Source organism: Pongo abelii, chromosome 9 (assembly GCF_028885655.2).
Source record: "Pongo abelii isolate AG06213 chromosome 9, NHGRI_mPonAbe1-v2.0_pri, whole genome shotgun sequence".
Classification (NCBI taxonomy): Eukaryota; Metazoa; Chordata; class Mammalia; order Primates; family Hominidae; genus Pongo; species Pongo abelii.
The window spans coordinates 85,014,762-85,031,113 of NC_071994.2; the positions used below are offsets into that span (position 1 = coordinate 85,014,762).

General features: G+C 35.8%; 1 protein-coding gene across 6 annotated transcripts in view; it reads right to left on the reverse strand.

The window, feature by feature from the left end:
• PRCP (prolylcarboxypeptidase) overlaps positions 1 to 16,352 on the reverse strand; it is a 75,256-nt gene that overhangs the window by 21,449 nt on the left and 37,455 nt on the right. For all 6 annotated transcript variants that reach the window (XM_009246881.4, XM_009246882.4, XM_024254461.3 and 3 more), the window contains 5 exon segments: positions 12,254 to 12,394; positions 7,653 to 7,754; positions 4,804 to 4,985; positions 4,401 to 4,558; positions 3,540 to 3,709 (listed from right to left, as the gene is read on the reverse strand). In XM_009246881.4, the coding sequence (XP_009245156.2) occupies positions 3,540 to 3,709; positions 4,401 to 4,558; positions 4,804 to 4,985; positions 7,653 to 7,748 (606 nt within the window). In that variant the 5' untranslated portion in view covers positions 7,749 to 7,754; positions 12,254 to 12,394.

Consider the following 16,352-nt stretch of genomic DNA (forward strand, 5'->3'; position numbering starts at 1 on the left):
ACCCCTCTCACACTCACTCAGATAATCACATTAGTTTTGTCATTAAAAGCTCCCTTTTCATAGAATGCACCTAAACCGCTTAAACCACCCAGAGAGGTCGCATACATTACCAAACACCAAGACAAACGGAAGAGATTTTTCCATCTTATGTCATTATTTCACTATATCTATCTACATGCACAGAAGCCTATGCTGAAATATTTGAGAAGTTATCAGATGAAATGTGATTCCAAAATTTAACAAATTACAGCATCCTTTAAAATTGCTCTTTAAGCTGAGAAGAAACCTAGTAGTTTTCATGCTGACAGAACAGTCAAATGACAGAGGGGTTTTCTGTTTCCCTTTTCTCTTCTTCCTTGTGTTCTACCAGCCAAGTCCATGATTATTTCTGCATGAATGTTGCAGCTTCTGTTAACAGTAAACAAAAGCAAATGGAGTCTGAGTGTGCAAAGCCCAAAGACAAATTAAAAGGAACGATACTTGAATTGACACGGAAAATGGCATTTAGTCGCTGCCCATGGATCCTTCAGAACTGTACAAGGTCCCAGACAGAATTGGAAATCACCTGCTTTTTTTCGTAACCCAACTGTTACATATTATCTCACCATCCTAAGCCTGAGTTACAGACTCAGAAAAGGACGCCTGTTTGTCAGCCCTTTAAAAATGAGGAAGTGTATCAGAGGGAGGAGGAGTTCTGGTTAAATGGAACTATCCAAGTGAAAGAGCAGTCCCCAACTGGGTAGTGTTCCAGGGATTAGTGGGTTGGGAGAACACAGAGGGGGGTCAAAAAAGGAGAAATAGAATGAACAGTGAAAGAAAGTGATCTGAAGCTACAAGTTTGGGAGGGAGACGTAGTGGAAAAATTCTGAAAATCAGATGGGTGACTAACTATAGGATGAAATTGGAAACAGAGGCAATGGAATTTCTCAAGCAAGGGGCAAGAGATAAGATTACTTCTGGTGGGGTGCAGGCTGGAAACAGAATCATAAATACAAGCAATCAAGAATTCCTTGATCTGTCAAGAGAAAGGATAATGTCAGTAAGAAATAACTGAAGAGAATGACAAGAATTAATCCTGGATAAAAGAAGTAAAGGGTGATTGTGAGGGAAAGACCTAAAGATATCTTACCTTAAAAATAAACTTTTATAATGCATATATATAAAGGATAAAAGGATTGCAGTAAATCAAAAATAGATGACAAAATATTTGAGGTATACTCTGCTGGTTTTGAGTAATTATTTAGAAGAACAAAGGATAAAATATTTATTCACATGTTAGACTGAACAGCAAAATATCCCAAAATGAACATTAAAGAGGTAGGGAGAAAACCAAGTTAGACTGCTCACTACTCCAAATTGTGGTACACCAACATTAAACAGCTATATTTCTCCAGCCTTTTTCTAGATAAGTGGTTAGCAAAGTACAAACCCTAGGCCAAATCCAGCCCACTGCCTATTTTTACAAATAAGTTATTATTGGAGACAGCCATCCTCATTTGTTTATGTATTACCTATGGCTACTTTCATGCTACAACTTTACAGTTGAGTAATTGTGACAGAAACCATATGGCTCGCAAAGCCTAAAAATATAGCCCTTTAAATGGAGAAAGTTTCTCAACCTCTGTTCTAAATAATGAGAGAATTCCCTTATGTTTTTATCATCTGACAACTCATTCATTCTTCAAGTGAGAATAAAGATACAAATGTAATTCTCACCTTGTACACAAATAGATATAGAGTTAAATCTGATAGATGTCACCCTGTGAGCAATGGTCCCCTCAACCCTCAGTCAAGTTTCCTCCTAACCCAGTGCAATCTAGTAGATGATCATAGGCTCTGAACAGTGAAGACCCAAGTTCAAATCCTACTTCTACCACCTCTTAGTTGAGCTTTAATTTCTTCTCCATAAATCTTGGATTATACCTCTTTTTCTACACAGTACTTTTAAAAGAATTTAGTGAGACAGCATACATGAAAGTGCTTTGTAAATAGTAAAGTAATATGGACAGATAAAACATTATTAGCACATAGATGTTTATGGAGATGAACTAGTTTAGATTTAGTTTTTCCTTATCATTTTGATCCAGGTTTTCTTTTCTTTACTTTTCTTTTTTTGAGGCAGGATCTAGCTCTGTCGCCCAGGTTGGAGTACAGTGGCATGATCACAGCTCACTGTAGCCCCAAGCAATCATCCCGCCTCAGCCTCCCAAGTAGCTGGAACTACAGGCAGGCACCACTATTCCCTGCTAATTTTTTTATTTTTAGTAGAGATGAGGTCTCACTATATTGCCTAGGAGAGTCTCAAACTTCTAGCCTCAAGCAATCGTCCCACCTCGGCCTCCCAAATTGCAGGGATTACAGGCATGAGCCACCATGCCAGGCCTATTGATTTAGGTTTTCTAACATAAAACATGATCTGTTCTTTTCAACAACTTTGTATTGTCAAAATTCAATCTAATTCAATATATACTTACCTCTGGCCTGCTATATGCAAGACACTCACTCGTCATTCTACTTTTTAAATGAAGAAAAATAATAGCAAATGAACTTGTTTAAGTTACAAATTTTTAAGCAAGGTATACATGTAATAATTCAAAGGGGTGGTTAAATTAAAAGTGCATTTGAAACCCGGCTCTATATCACCAATTCTATTTTCACTTCCAACACTCATTCTAGCTGAAGAGTTGGTCATATTCTCTAAATTTAACCATCAAGTTGGCCAGCCTTTGTTTTTAAAACTAAAAGGAAAGCTCTTTACAAAGAAATGCTTAAAATGAACATACACAATAAAGAATTTGGACATAAAAAGAACCTTAAAATTTATACTGTAATGTGTCCTAACTTTCCAAAGTGTTTCACATCCAACATTTTATTAGATTCTCAGCACAACCCTATTTGGTATGTAAGTACTGTTATTCCATTCTACAGAGGAAGACAGGGGATGGGGAAAGAAAAGCACCTTGCCTAAGATCACACAGTTGGTAAGTGAAGCAGCAGTTCTGGACCAAAACCTCACTTTCAGAATCTAATTTGTTGTTCTTTCCACTCTACTGTGCTGCACGGGGTCACTCTTCACACTGAGTGTAGCACTCACAATGCTTTCGCAACTGACTAGATCATAGTGCTATGATAATGACTGCCATTTATTAAGCATCAACCATGTATTACATAGATGGAAGTTACACATATATCACAAAGATTAAATACATTATACATGCAAAGTACACAGCCCAGGATTTGGCATATAGTAATTATTCCATTAACAGCAACTTTTGGTATTATTTCTAATTCATACAACTCTATAATCAATGAATTCTATCTCCATTTTTCAAATGAGGAAACTGAGGCTCAAAAGAGCTAGGTAACATGTCCAAGCCCACATAATCAGAAAGTAGCAGAACCCAGGATTCCAGCTCAAGTCTAACCAACTCCAGAGCCCCTTTGTCACTGGGACTTTCTATGAGGTGGAAAGAGTATGCACATTAAAAAAAAAGAAAAGTATGTTATTAAAAAATGATGACAGGACATTTTCCTATTACCTTGATAGGCCAAGCAGGCAAAGGCTGTAAAAAGTTAGATGCATAAGGATAGTCCACCATTGCCAGATTCACCCAGGTTTCAGAGATCCAGTCTTTCAAATGTTGGATGTCCTGAGAAGTTAATGGGCTGCATAAGTGAAGGGCTCCAGTAAGCCACTGCAAACCACTGCCTGGGAATAGAATCACACTGTTGGCATCTAAAAAGTACTGGTCAACAGATGGCTTTACAGATCATTTATTCTTCACATAGTATTTTAGAAAACTCAATCTTTTATACCCCTTCTCTCATGATATTTTCAGAGCAACTGGAGAATCCCATGACAGACAAGTTGCCTGTCCTCATAGTTTACCAGAATTAGTATTCAGAATTATTCTCCCTTTTTAAGATACTATTAAAATGAATAAATAGGAACACCATAGAACAACAAGAATACATAAACTACAACTTAGTAAAACAAATGGATGTATCTATCAAACAGTGCTGAGCAAAAGACAGTAGACACAAAAAAAACATGCTATGTAATTCCGATTACTAAAACATTTAAGAACAAGTAAAAATTAATCTATGGTTCTAGAAGTGAGGATGTTTTTGCTGGGTAGGTATGGAGGTAGTGACTAAAAAGGCACGAGGAGATTTCTGAGATGCTGACAATGCCCTTTACTGATTTAAATGCTAATTACACTGTGTCCTTGCTTTGTGAAAATTCATCAAGCTACACATTTTGATTTGATTTTGATTTGTATATTCTGTATGTACATTATGCTTTAATAAAATGTTTACTTAAAAAGTGACAACTACTGAATTTAACAAACAAAAGGTTAAAAAAAACACACAATTCCATTCTCTTAATTGAAGCTTACCAGTATTTGACAGTCGATTAATGGCATCCCAGGACCTGCGGATGCTCTCTGAACAATGTGGACCACTTTTCCTAAAATCTGTAGTTACAATCTTCATAAATACACCACAAGGTACTAAATCCTCAAACTGCCAGATAGGGGCAGAAGCTGCAAGAGCTCTAAATGGCAAGAAAGTCAAAGAAAGAAAAAAGAAAAGAAAAAAAATATATATATATATGTCATCTAAATCAAGTTTTAAAGTTGAAACATAATAAAAATCGTGAGAAAAATAACACAGCTGTTAATGAGACAGAAGCCAGAAACCTCAGTGTAATAGAATGGAACATGTTTTACCCAAAATGAATCTCTAAGTTTCCCTTGATAATCATTAAGAAACGTTCATGTCCAGTATAAATGCACTTACCCAACTACCATATGAGGATATTTCATCCTAAACCAGGCTGCAAGCATGCCACCATAGGAGCCTCCTATGGCAATGACAGGTTGATTTTCAGCTCCTGGGATTGTTCTTTTCAAGTGTTTGATTAACTCTGCAAAATCAGCCAGAGCTTGTTCTGATGTCAGAAAATTCAAGTGTCTGGAATCCTAAAGAAAAATAACAAAGAACATGGGTATAAATGTGCACATAATAGCAGCTTAGGAATAGCATGGATCCAGAAGAGAGCCAGTGTCAGATAAGCTTTTCTCTAAATAGAATTTCTAGGCAATTGAGCTGAAATGCCTAGTCAAAGCAATAGCTGTGTGGATTTAAACTCATGAAAATGATTTTAAGTTTGTGGAAGAACATAATGTATTTTGCATGCAAGTAGGTTGTAGAAACAATAGAAACAATTTGTAGGTAAAATTTAATAGCAAATGTGATCGAATATAAACTAAGCTTAATAGATAACTGTTATAACTTTTGTTTTAAATCTTGGCACATTTAAAATGTCTACCACATAGGCAAATATAAACTAAATCTAGTGGACAATTGAGGTAAGAATCACCAGTAAAAATAAAACTCACCCTTCTTCATCAGAAAGATTATATATGACCTCGGCCATATCAACAACTGAAACAAAGTAGCCTGCCTATTTTAAACAATTATAAAATTGGAAAGAAAAAAACGATTTTCAGGCATTGGAAAACAGGCAACATGAGACACTGATCTTTGAGAAAAGGAAAACTCATAATGTTAAGTTTCATAAACATCCTGCTCTCTACATGAAGACAATTTCCCTACTGCAGAAGGTGAAGCCCAGTGTCCTGCTGAGCTGAGAAGGCTAAGAAGGTCTTTTAAAATATGTCTGCAAATTCTTGACACTCCTTCCTTTAAAAGGTGATGCCTAATTCCACTCCCTTTGAACTTGGATGGGATTTAATGACTTGGTTCTAATGAACAGAATGGGGCAGAAATAATAATATGTGACTACCAAGGTTAGGTCATTAAAAAAACACTGCAGCTTCCACCTTGCTCTCCTGCACTGCCAACTTTGAGGGAAATTAGCTGCCTTGTAATGAACTCAAGTAGGCCCTTAACTGCAGCCTCTTGTCAACATCCAGCACCAGTTTTATCTCGTATGTGAGTAATCCTCCATATGAGAGGCTCTCCAGCCCCAGTCAAGCCTTCAGATGACTGCAGCACCAGCTGACATCCTAACCTCATCAGACTGCCTGAAACAGAACCACCTAGCTAAACCACTCCTAATTCTTCACCCATGGAAACTATAAAGTAATAGATGTTTATTGCTGTTTTAAGCCATAAAGTTTGAGGTACATCTTTACTAGACAACTAATACAGCTACATACCTCTATTAGGCTACCCTGTTTGACTTTCATGCTTTGGTCTCACCATCCTGATTTCTTCCATCATCTGGCCTATTACTGAATCACATAGATCCCATCTTTCCTATCTCCTATATATGCCACCTACTCCTTTAGCTTTCCCCCCTCTTCCAAGATGTATGCCTTCTTACCTCCTCTCTCCCTGTCTGTCACTATCCTTTACTTCCAGTTTTTATGGCACTCTGTACAGTTGAGTGCATTTTTTTTCTAATCCTTGCATAATATCTATAATATCCCTCATGCTACTCACATATTCTGTGAGCACACAAAGGGAAAGAAGTATATCAAAAAGAGCCCCTGGCTCCATTTTGCTAACACAGTATCAATCATAGGAACCTAGGAGAGGAAGTTATGTTCTATCTACAACAAGCTAACTGCTTCCCAATGGTTTCAGGACTTGTCAAGTCCCTTAATCAGATATTTATGCAAAATACCAAGCTAAAGAATAGAATTTCTCATACAGCTCAAAAAATATCAGCAAATCATCCCACTTTCTATTTATAACACAACATTTTTACTTTTTTTTACTCATGTATTTATTTGTAATATGAGATAGTAAAACTTCCTTTTTAAAAATAAAAACTCCTTTCAAAACAGGCAGCCTAGTAAAGGACTGGCCCCAAGTCCTTCTAGCTGGGAGTTCCGAAAAGCATATGTATACACTGGTGGTATTAGGAAGCACACAAACATTTTTAATGGAACATTTATTGCTTCATTTTAGTGTAATTTGGAAAGAATAAACAGTACATAGAGCCCTTGGTTAAGATAATGCTAAGTTTAAAAAGTGAGTTGATTAAAGAAAAATATTAAGTAAATAATAGTACACGTGGCAAATTAATATAGCCAAAGTCACAAGGGTAGTAGTACATGAATGACTCAGTTGAAGAAAAAGTGTCCTGGTTTATTAGGTAGAGTCTGTGACAAAGGCCAAAGCTCCTGTGAGAACAGGAAAGGCTGAAAGGGAATCCAAGTGGCCAGTTGGCCTTAATGCATCATACAGCTTATTTGTCCTTATTTTATTGATTTTATTCTATTAAAAACATCTTATCAGATAAATTTGTTATGCTCATTATATTTTTTCCAGTGGCAGGCTCAATAATTTAAGTGTACAATTTATAAAGCAGAACTGTTTACTGATATTTTTGAAATAATAAAAAGCTCCCTGTACTGTCTCTGCAGCCACAGAGTAAAATTTAACTTCCTGAGGCACACAGAGTTAAAAACTGATTAACATTAAGAATTATAATAAAATGGCTACAAAAAAAACCTCAATCTGTTCAAATTGTATCTAAAAAGAAACTATTAACTATAAACTATTGAGCTTTTAGGCATTTCAAATTTAAGATCTCACAGTGGGGCATGTAATTTAGAAACTATTCTAAATTGAAAAGAAAAAGCTTGTAACTTTTAAGTAAAAAGTATCTTTACCTTGAATGAGTTGTCACCAAAGGGGAGAGACTCTCCATAGTATCGATGTTCAGCAAACACCAACATAGCTTTCAGTTCCTCAGCCACATCCCACATGAACCCCTAAGAAGAGTTTACAAAATCACAGGATAAAATCAGGATGTGAAAAAAAGTCACTGAACCTTTTGGCAAACCATATGGAATAGATGTTAAGCCAGACCAAAAAGAGCACTCTACAAAGTTGCACAATTTATGTTTCTTCTACAAATAAATGACATAATTGATGTCTTATTGTTGCATATCAGTCTCACACTTTATGAGTGAAACAATTAAAAATAATCCCAGGTTGCTCATCCACTAGTCATCCACGTCTTTTTATCCTGACACTCTAGCCCTAGAATCAACATTATGTCTAAAATGGTCTTCATGTACAAAGAGCCAGTACAAATCCTACTGAAATTATTTTTAAATAAGGAGGAGGGCGTCTTCCCTAACTCATTCTATGAAGCTAGCATCATTATGATACAAAACCTGGCAGGGACACAATGAAACAAGAAAACTTCGGGCCAATATCCCTGATGAAAATAGATGCAAAAACCCTCAACAAAGCTAGCAAACCAAAATCCAGCAGCATCAAGAAGTTAATTTACCAGAATCATATAGGCTTTATTCCCGGATGCAAGGATGGTTCAACATACACAAATCAATAAACAGAATTCACCAGATAAACAGAACTAAAAAATAAAACCACATGATCATCTCAATAGATGCAGAAAATGTCTTCGACAAAATTCAACATCCCTTCATGGTAAAAATTCTCAATAAACTAGGTGTTGAAGGAACATACTGCAACATAATAAAAGCCATCTATGACAAACCCATAGCCAAGATCATACTGAATGGGCAAAAGCTGTAAGCATTCCCCTTGAGAACTAAGACAAGGCAAGCATGCTCTGTCTCAGCACTCTTATTCAACATAGCACTGGAAGTTATAGCCAGTGCAATCAGGCAAGAGAAAGAAATAAAAGGCATCCAAACAGGAAGAGAGGACGTCAAACTATCTCTTTTCACAGATGATATGACGCTATACCTAGAAACCCCACAGACTCCACCAAAAGGCTTCAAGAAGTGACAAAACAACTTCAGCAAAGTTTCAGTAACAAATTCAGTGTATAAAAATCAGTAGCATGTCTATATACCAATAACAATCAAGCTAACAGCCAAATCAAAAACACAATCCCATTTACAATAGCCACAAAAAGAAATATCCAGGAATACAGCTAACCAAGGAAGTGAAACATCTCTACAATGAGAATTACAAACCACTGCTGAAAGGCATCAGAGACAACACAAATAAACGGAAAGACATTCCATGTTCATACATAGGAAGAATCAATATTGTTAAAATGGCCATACTCCCCAAAGCAATTTACAGATTCAATACTATTGCTATCAAACTACCAACATCATTTTTCACAGTTAGGAAAAAAAACTCTTTTGAAATCCATATAAAACAACAACAACAAAAAACCAACCAACCAACCAACAAACAAAAAAACTTGAATCGCAAAGCAATCCTAAGCAAGAAAAACAAAGCCAGAGGCATCACACTACCTGACTTCAAACTATACTGCAAGGCTACAATAACCAAAACATCAGGTACTGGTACAAAAACAGGCATTCAGACCAATGTAACAGGATAGAGAATCCAGAAATAAAGCCACACACTTGAAACAAGCTGATCTTAAATAAAGTCAACAGTAACAAGCAATGGGAAAAGGACTCCGTATTCAATAAATGGTGCTGGGATAACTGGCTAGCCATATGCAGAATGTTGAAACTGGACCCCTTCCTTTCACCATATACAAAAATCAACTCAAAATGGATAAAAGACTTAAATGTAAAACTGAAAACTATAAAACGCACAAAAGCCCCAGAAGAAAACCGAGGAAATACCATTCTGGACATCAGCCTTGGCAAAGAATTTATGACTAAGTCCCAAAAAGCAATTGCAACAAAAACAAAAACTGACAAGTAGGACCTAATGAAACTAAAGAGCTTCTACACAGCAAAAGAAACTATCAACAGAGTAAACAGACCACCTACAGAATGAGAGAATAAAAGAGCACCATCATCAAGAGTTGTTAGATCTCCTTGCTAGAACCATCTATATCTGGTCATTAGCCAATCACTTCATTTTTTCACTTACTCAGTTGTGGCCTCAGAATCTTTTCTCAACAAAGCATTCTAGGTAGTCAACATCAATCGATTAGATTTAGATTTAGCACAGATTAAAACTATTTGTCATTCCTAGTGCACACTGTTGCTTTTTAGTGAGTTCCTGCTCCCTAACAAAGACTAAGAACCTCAAGTGTTTTTGTTTTGATTGATAAATGAACAATTAGAAGAGTTATATGCATGTAAGGATAGAGAATTTAACCAGATATTTGTGATGGTTTCAATAACCCCCACTTTCTCTCTTAAGGATCTACTCATTCCCTGCCATTTATCTACAGATCTTGCAAACACCCAGCTCAAGCATGCCCACCTCTGCCTGCCCCACCTTGGCAGTGCTGATCACTCCCCCTTCTCAAGACCACTGTGCTAGGTGTAGGTCCCTGGTACTGTGCCGCAAAATTTGCTTACATGTATGTCACACACACCAGACCGTGAGTATCTTAAGAGTAAAGATCATCCATTAAAACGTCCAGACCTCTGTGCAGTTGATTTCAGGCTTTGAGAGGAGGCAATTTCATTGAACTAGTTCACAAAGTAATAAGTGATCTATTTCAGGAGTATTCTTATTTTTCAAAAGAGGTCCATGTAATATATCAACATCTTTTAACATTATGTGCTTGCAAGTCCCTTAATCTTCTTTAAGTCTTTACACAACTCTATGAACCATTATTACTGTATCCATTTAACAGATGACAAAACTGAGGCACAGAACAAGAAACTTACCTAAAGTCACACAGCAAAGTGGCAAAATCAGCATTCAAACCTTGTCTATCTGACTGAAGCCTTCACTCTAGACCACTGTGTGATGCTGCCTCTCAATAAATTAATGTCCAGAAGTGAATGTGCATTGGAACATTTTGGTATGTAAAGGCAGGTCTCTGGGGCAGGGGATGGGCCAGGATCTGCTCTTCTATGATCTGCCTCCAGTCAGTTCTTCAGAACTGTTCCTACACTGAATATCTCTTCCTTTCCACCACTTTCGAGAACAGAGATACCCCAGCAAACCTTAAGTTCTGCCACAGTGCCTGTCAGAGTAGTGCCTAGTGGAGGCAGGAACAGCTACCTGCCTATAATAAAAGAGAATGGAAACTGGAAAAATCACTGGACAGGATAAGTTACCCTGTGGCCTTCACATAAAATGAAAGTCACACCAAAAGGAGAAAAGAGACAAGGCAGCCTCTGTTGTTTCATAGAATAACAGAACGGGAATCTGATGGAAAGGAGGTCCTGATTTTGCTTGTCACTGACCTAAAAGAAATAGGCATCCTAGGATCTCATTTCTCTGGGAAGTATTTTATTTCAACTAAATTACTTAGATTCTTAACATTCCTAAGGATATAATCAGAAATGAGAAATGCAATAACAATGTAATTGGGTTCATATCTTTACTTTAAATTCATATACCAGTTAAACAAACATTGACTGAGACCTCCTGACTACCAGGCATCGTGCCAGACATTGGAATTAGGGATAATACATAATTCATTCCCCACTTTAAGGTAGTTCACAACTAGCTTTTTGGTAGAAAGTTGACATTTTCTAGTCACAGCACTGACACATTGAAAAGGAGCATTTCTTCCTTTCACATATGTTTCCAAATTAAGTTTTGTTAATGGATTTCGGCATTATAAAAGGTGATAGAAAATATAGTCAGGTAAGCAAGCTAACAGGCTATATACTACTTTTAACCCTCACAAATAAAAGAAAATGGTAGAACAGGAAAGCTAAACTAAAATGTAGCTACAACTTTACCTTTTCCCATTCTTATTTGTATATTTTTTTCTCATTTGCATTGGCTTTGTTTAGGTTTTATTCATTCATTCATTTAACAGATGTTTATCACCTTCTATATGTCCTGGACACTGACAATATAACACTAAACATACAAAAATTCCTGCCCTTGTTTTTACCTTCTAGAGACCATAATCAAAATAAACTATACACAGTAACATTCTTATCCCTGTTTCCCTTATATCGTTGTTCACTCTAGAAACAAGCTGAGATTTTAAAAACAAAACAAAGCAAAACAAAAACAAAAAACTTGCAAAATTCAATTCTCTGGGATGTTCAGGCAGTCCATGAAAAATACAATAAAATAAAATAATTCAATTCTCCAAAAATTGTACATTATTCTTTTCATTTGTAATTCTTTAAGGCTGAATATGCAGACTTATTGGATATCTGTATTTAATTCTTTTATGAACTTCCTATTCATGTGCTTTTGCTATTTTTCTATTATTAGTGTGTTAATTTTTTTGTTATTTTTTATAGAACTTTACAATTAAGAACAGTAATGCTTGGTCATATATATTGCAAAACATTTCTTCCAGGTTGTCATAATAAAAGTCAAATTGAGCACTGGAATTTCACGAGTCTGCACATACCGTGTTATTACAAAACCAGATAATGTCCCCTTCATTACCAGTGTAGAAAAGTATTGATCCACCATTTTTCTTCCAGTATTTATCAGCTACTAGGTACCGCTGATTAAAAGTTTTCACAGTATTAAATCCAAAATGATCAACCTGTGATAAAAACAAAACAAACAAAACATATTTCAAAGGAAAGTAATAAAATGAGATCAACATAAAGGTAATTAATTCTTCCATTAAAATCAATCTATACTACAAAAATAATCACAAGAAATTTTAAACTTCACTGTTTTATTATTAATAGTAATATCGATATTATTATTTTGAAATCATTTCCTTATATTATAAAATAAAGTAATGTTTGCTATTGGTGGTCAAGATTTTCAATGTAAAAGAAAAAGTACAATTATAAAATCAAATAGCTACTTAAAAACATAATGTTAAAATTGAATTGTTAATACAATGTGAACCCTTTTTTAATTTTTAATGCATTTTTAATTGACAAATAAAATTTTACGTATGGTGTATATAACACGATGTTCTGAAATATGTATACACTGTAGAATGGCTAAATTGAGCTAATTAACATAAGCATTACCTCACATATTTATCATTTTTTGTGATAAGACCACTTAAAATCTACTCCCTTAGCAATTTTTAAGTATATAATACATCCCATTATTTTTCAAAATACAGTTTTCCCTTACTATCTGAATTTTCATTGTACAAACTTTCAATATTAAAAATTCATGAACTAGACTACTGAAAAGGTCCATAAACCTTGTCACCCCAGCACACCATAGATATTCTAAGTTACAAGATTTTCATGTCTATACCACTCCCACCAAAAGAAATTAGGGCTTATTAGTGAAGTGGCTGATTGACATTTGGGTCAAGGAAGCTGCAAGATAAGCTTATGCATTTTGCTGTGCAAGGAAGCAAGAAAGTGCTCACAATTAATGGAGAGTTATATTTAAAGAAGATAGGAACCAACCACAAGGAACTATCACTGGCAATCATTTTAATAAATTGAACGTAAAACAAAAACAAATTAAACATAAAAAGAATAATGACTGTAGTTAATTGAAACATTCAATTCATGAAACTCCATTAGTCCACAAAAATATTTATAAAAAGGAAAGAAAGGAAAAGGTTCATTTGTCACCATTTAAGTTGTCTATTAAATCAACTCCTTACTCTGAAATCGGGAATTAAAAAGTAAAAAATTCAACATTTAACCTGCCTGTCCAACAGAACTGTACTTGATGGCTGCAAATAGTCCCAGTTAATAAAGAAGAGCTGTGTTTAGTCAAATGTCAGCTAATGTAGAAGGAATGACAGAATTAGAGTATGACAGTTCTGTAAAGTTACTGATTCAGGCAAGAATTATCAATTGGTGTTAAAAGCATTAGGAAAATGAATAATATGAAAATGAACATTCATATAGTATCAAAGTAATACCATAGAGAATACTCTCTTGTCACAAGGGGAAAACATAACTGCAATGGAAGGATCAGGCTGCCATCACTTTAATCTAGTAATCAATTTTGTTAGTATCAACAATGGTAGAGCAGGCAGGGATTATGTATCTCCTCATGTGGCACAACATGAAGCACACATCACCTATGATGTATTCCTGCCGAAAATGTTCCATTTTATCTTAATCCAGCCTTTAGATGTAATTCCCAGGTTCCAGGAAATATAAAGGTAAAAGAGCAAGTTGAAGATACTTCAAAGGGACAACAGATATTGAAGGTAGAATATTTTACAAGACAATTGACAAGGCAATATCATGAGAAAGGACTATTTTAGATTAAATGAATTTTAAGGAACATAATAACCAGACATAATACATGACCCTGGATTGGATCTTAGTTTGAACCAACAAGATATACATAATGAGGTAGGGACAAATGTGTAATTTTAATATGGACTAGTTATTAAATATACAGGTTGAGCATCCCTAATCCAAAAATCCAAAATCCAAATGCTCCAGATCTGAAACTTTTGAGCACCAACATGATACTCAAGAGAAAGGCTCATTAGAGCTTTTCAAATTTTGGATTTTCAGATTAGGTATATTCAATCAGTAACCATAATATGACTATTACAAAATAAAAAAAAATCAAAAATCTGAAATGCTTCTGGTCCTAAGCATTTCAGAAAAGGAATACTCAATTTGTACTAAAGACTTGTTCATTTTGTCAAAAGTGATCATATTGTTTTGGCTACATAAGAAAATGATTTCTTAAACTGAATTTTAAATATATTTTTGAGATTATTTTTTATCTTTTCAGATTTTTTAACTTGCTATTTAAAATGTAATTATCAAATACTATAACACGGTAAGATTCACGTACAACAATCTGAATTTACAGAGTTATCCTGCAGCACAGAGTCTCACTGAGCCTTTAGCATCATGGGGGCTGAATTCCTCAGTGCTTTGGAAAGACAGAAATGAGAATGCAGCACCCAGTCTGGATCAGACATAGGCTGTTCCAGCGCTGCTCCAGTCTCCCAGGAACAGTGCTTAGTTCTGACCTAAACCAGACCCTGTAAGACTTGCCTAGGTCATTCTAAAACAGATGGGACTTCCTGCACCCAGCTCTATCTACACACACAGTTCCCATTCATACCACAGGTCCCAAAACACAAGTGTCTCAAAACTTTACCTAACTGCAAACTTCCTGGTATCTATGATCATCACCATATGTACTCCTAAAATATGATATTCTAATCTAAAGACTGTCTACTGTTCAGGAAAATAAGCAGTTTTTATGGATGAGGTATGTAATAATGATGTCCATGTGCTATAAACCCTTCCATTATACACGTTAATTTACTCAATCATTCACTCAACAAGAATCTGTTGAACTCCTATTCTGGGCCAAGTACTAAGCTAAGCAATGGGATAAAGAGTTGGCTGAGCTGCAATCCCTGACTTTAACTTAAGCTAATTCAACTATATCCACTCAGCCTAAAAATGAAAGGGCAAGAAAGGCAGACAGACAGTGAAAGGAAGACGGATAAGTGATTCCACCTGCTTCCATTCAATTAGTACAGTGGTTCTCCATGTGAGGTCCCCAGACCAGCAGTATCAGCTTCACCTGGGAACTTGTTGAAACTGCAATCCCTTTGGCTGAATCCCAGACCTACAGAATCAGAAACCATGGGGGTAAAACCCAGTAAACTGTGCTTTAACAAGCCGTACAGGTGATTCTGTAAAGTTTTGAAAACCACTGAGTTAGAATAAGCACCAAAATGGACATTAATTTGTTATTCCTTCTCTTGTTTTAGGTTTCAGAATACCTGAAATACTGTAAGTATCTCATCATGCTGAATGAGACTCTGGTGTCTAAAGATTTGAATTACCACTGAACATACCCCCAAATATAAGCTAACTGTATCATTTGAAACTCAACATGAGAAACCACCACAGGAACACCTTTCGAAGCTCAGCAGGTTTCAACAAGGGAGGAAAGACTGTGTTGGACTTAAAGACAGGACGCTCATGGCTCTCTAACAAGATGCCTTCCCATGAGATTCTTGGAGATAATTTTGCCCTAATGGTTTTCACCTCACCCACTGACTACAGAACTGAGTCTTCATGTAAACCGAGATATTGCTGTAGCCTTTAAAAGCATCCCACAAAGAAAAACATTAATAATCCAGTCTAAAATTTTCAAATTTGGAAACATGGGTATGTGTTTGTATATGTCATGCTAAATATAACTGATAAAAAGTCCTTGCCAGAGAAACACTTCCATCTAGAATCACAAGGGCCACAAGAACTTCAGAACCAGAAAAAGCCAAATTCCTTTGTGTGGCTGTGCCCAAGGTACTCCTGCTCCTAGCAATCAGCCTTCATTGTTAAGATTAGGGAAAAGAGAGAGGAACCCTGGCAAGAAAGCAGACTTCAGAGTTAAAAGACCTGAACTTGAATCTCTTCTAACTGTGAAGCCTCGAGCAAATTACTTAACCTCTCTGAACCTTAGTATCTTCCTGTATAAAAATAAGGATAACCACATACAATTCAAAGGATTTCTGTGAGGATAGGGAAAATGCACCTAAAGTACCAGGCAAAGTTCCTGATATATATGTGCTTAAAAGA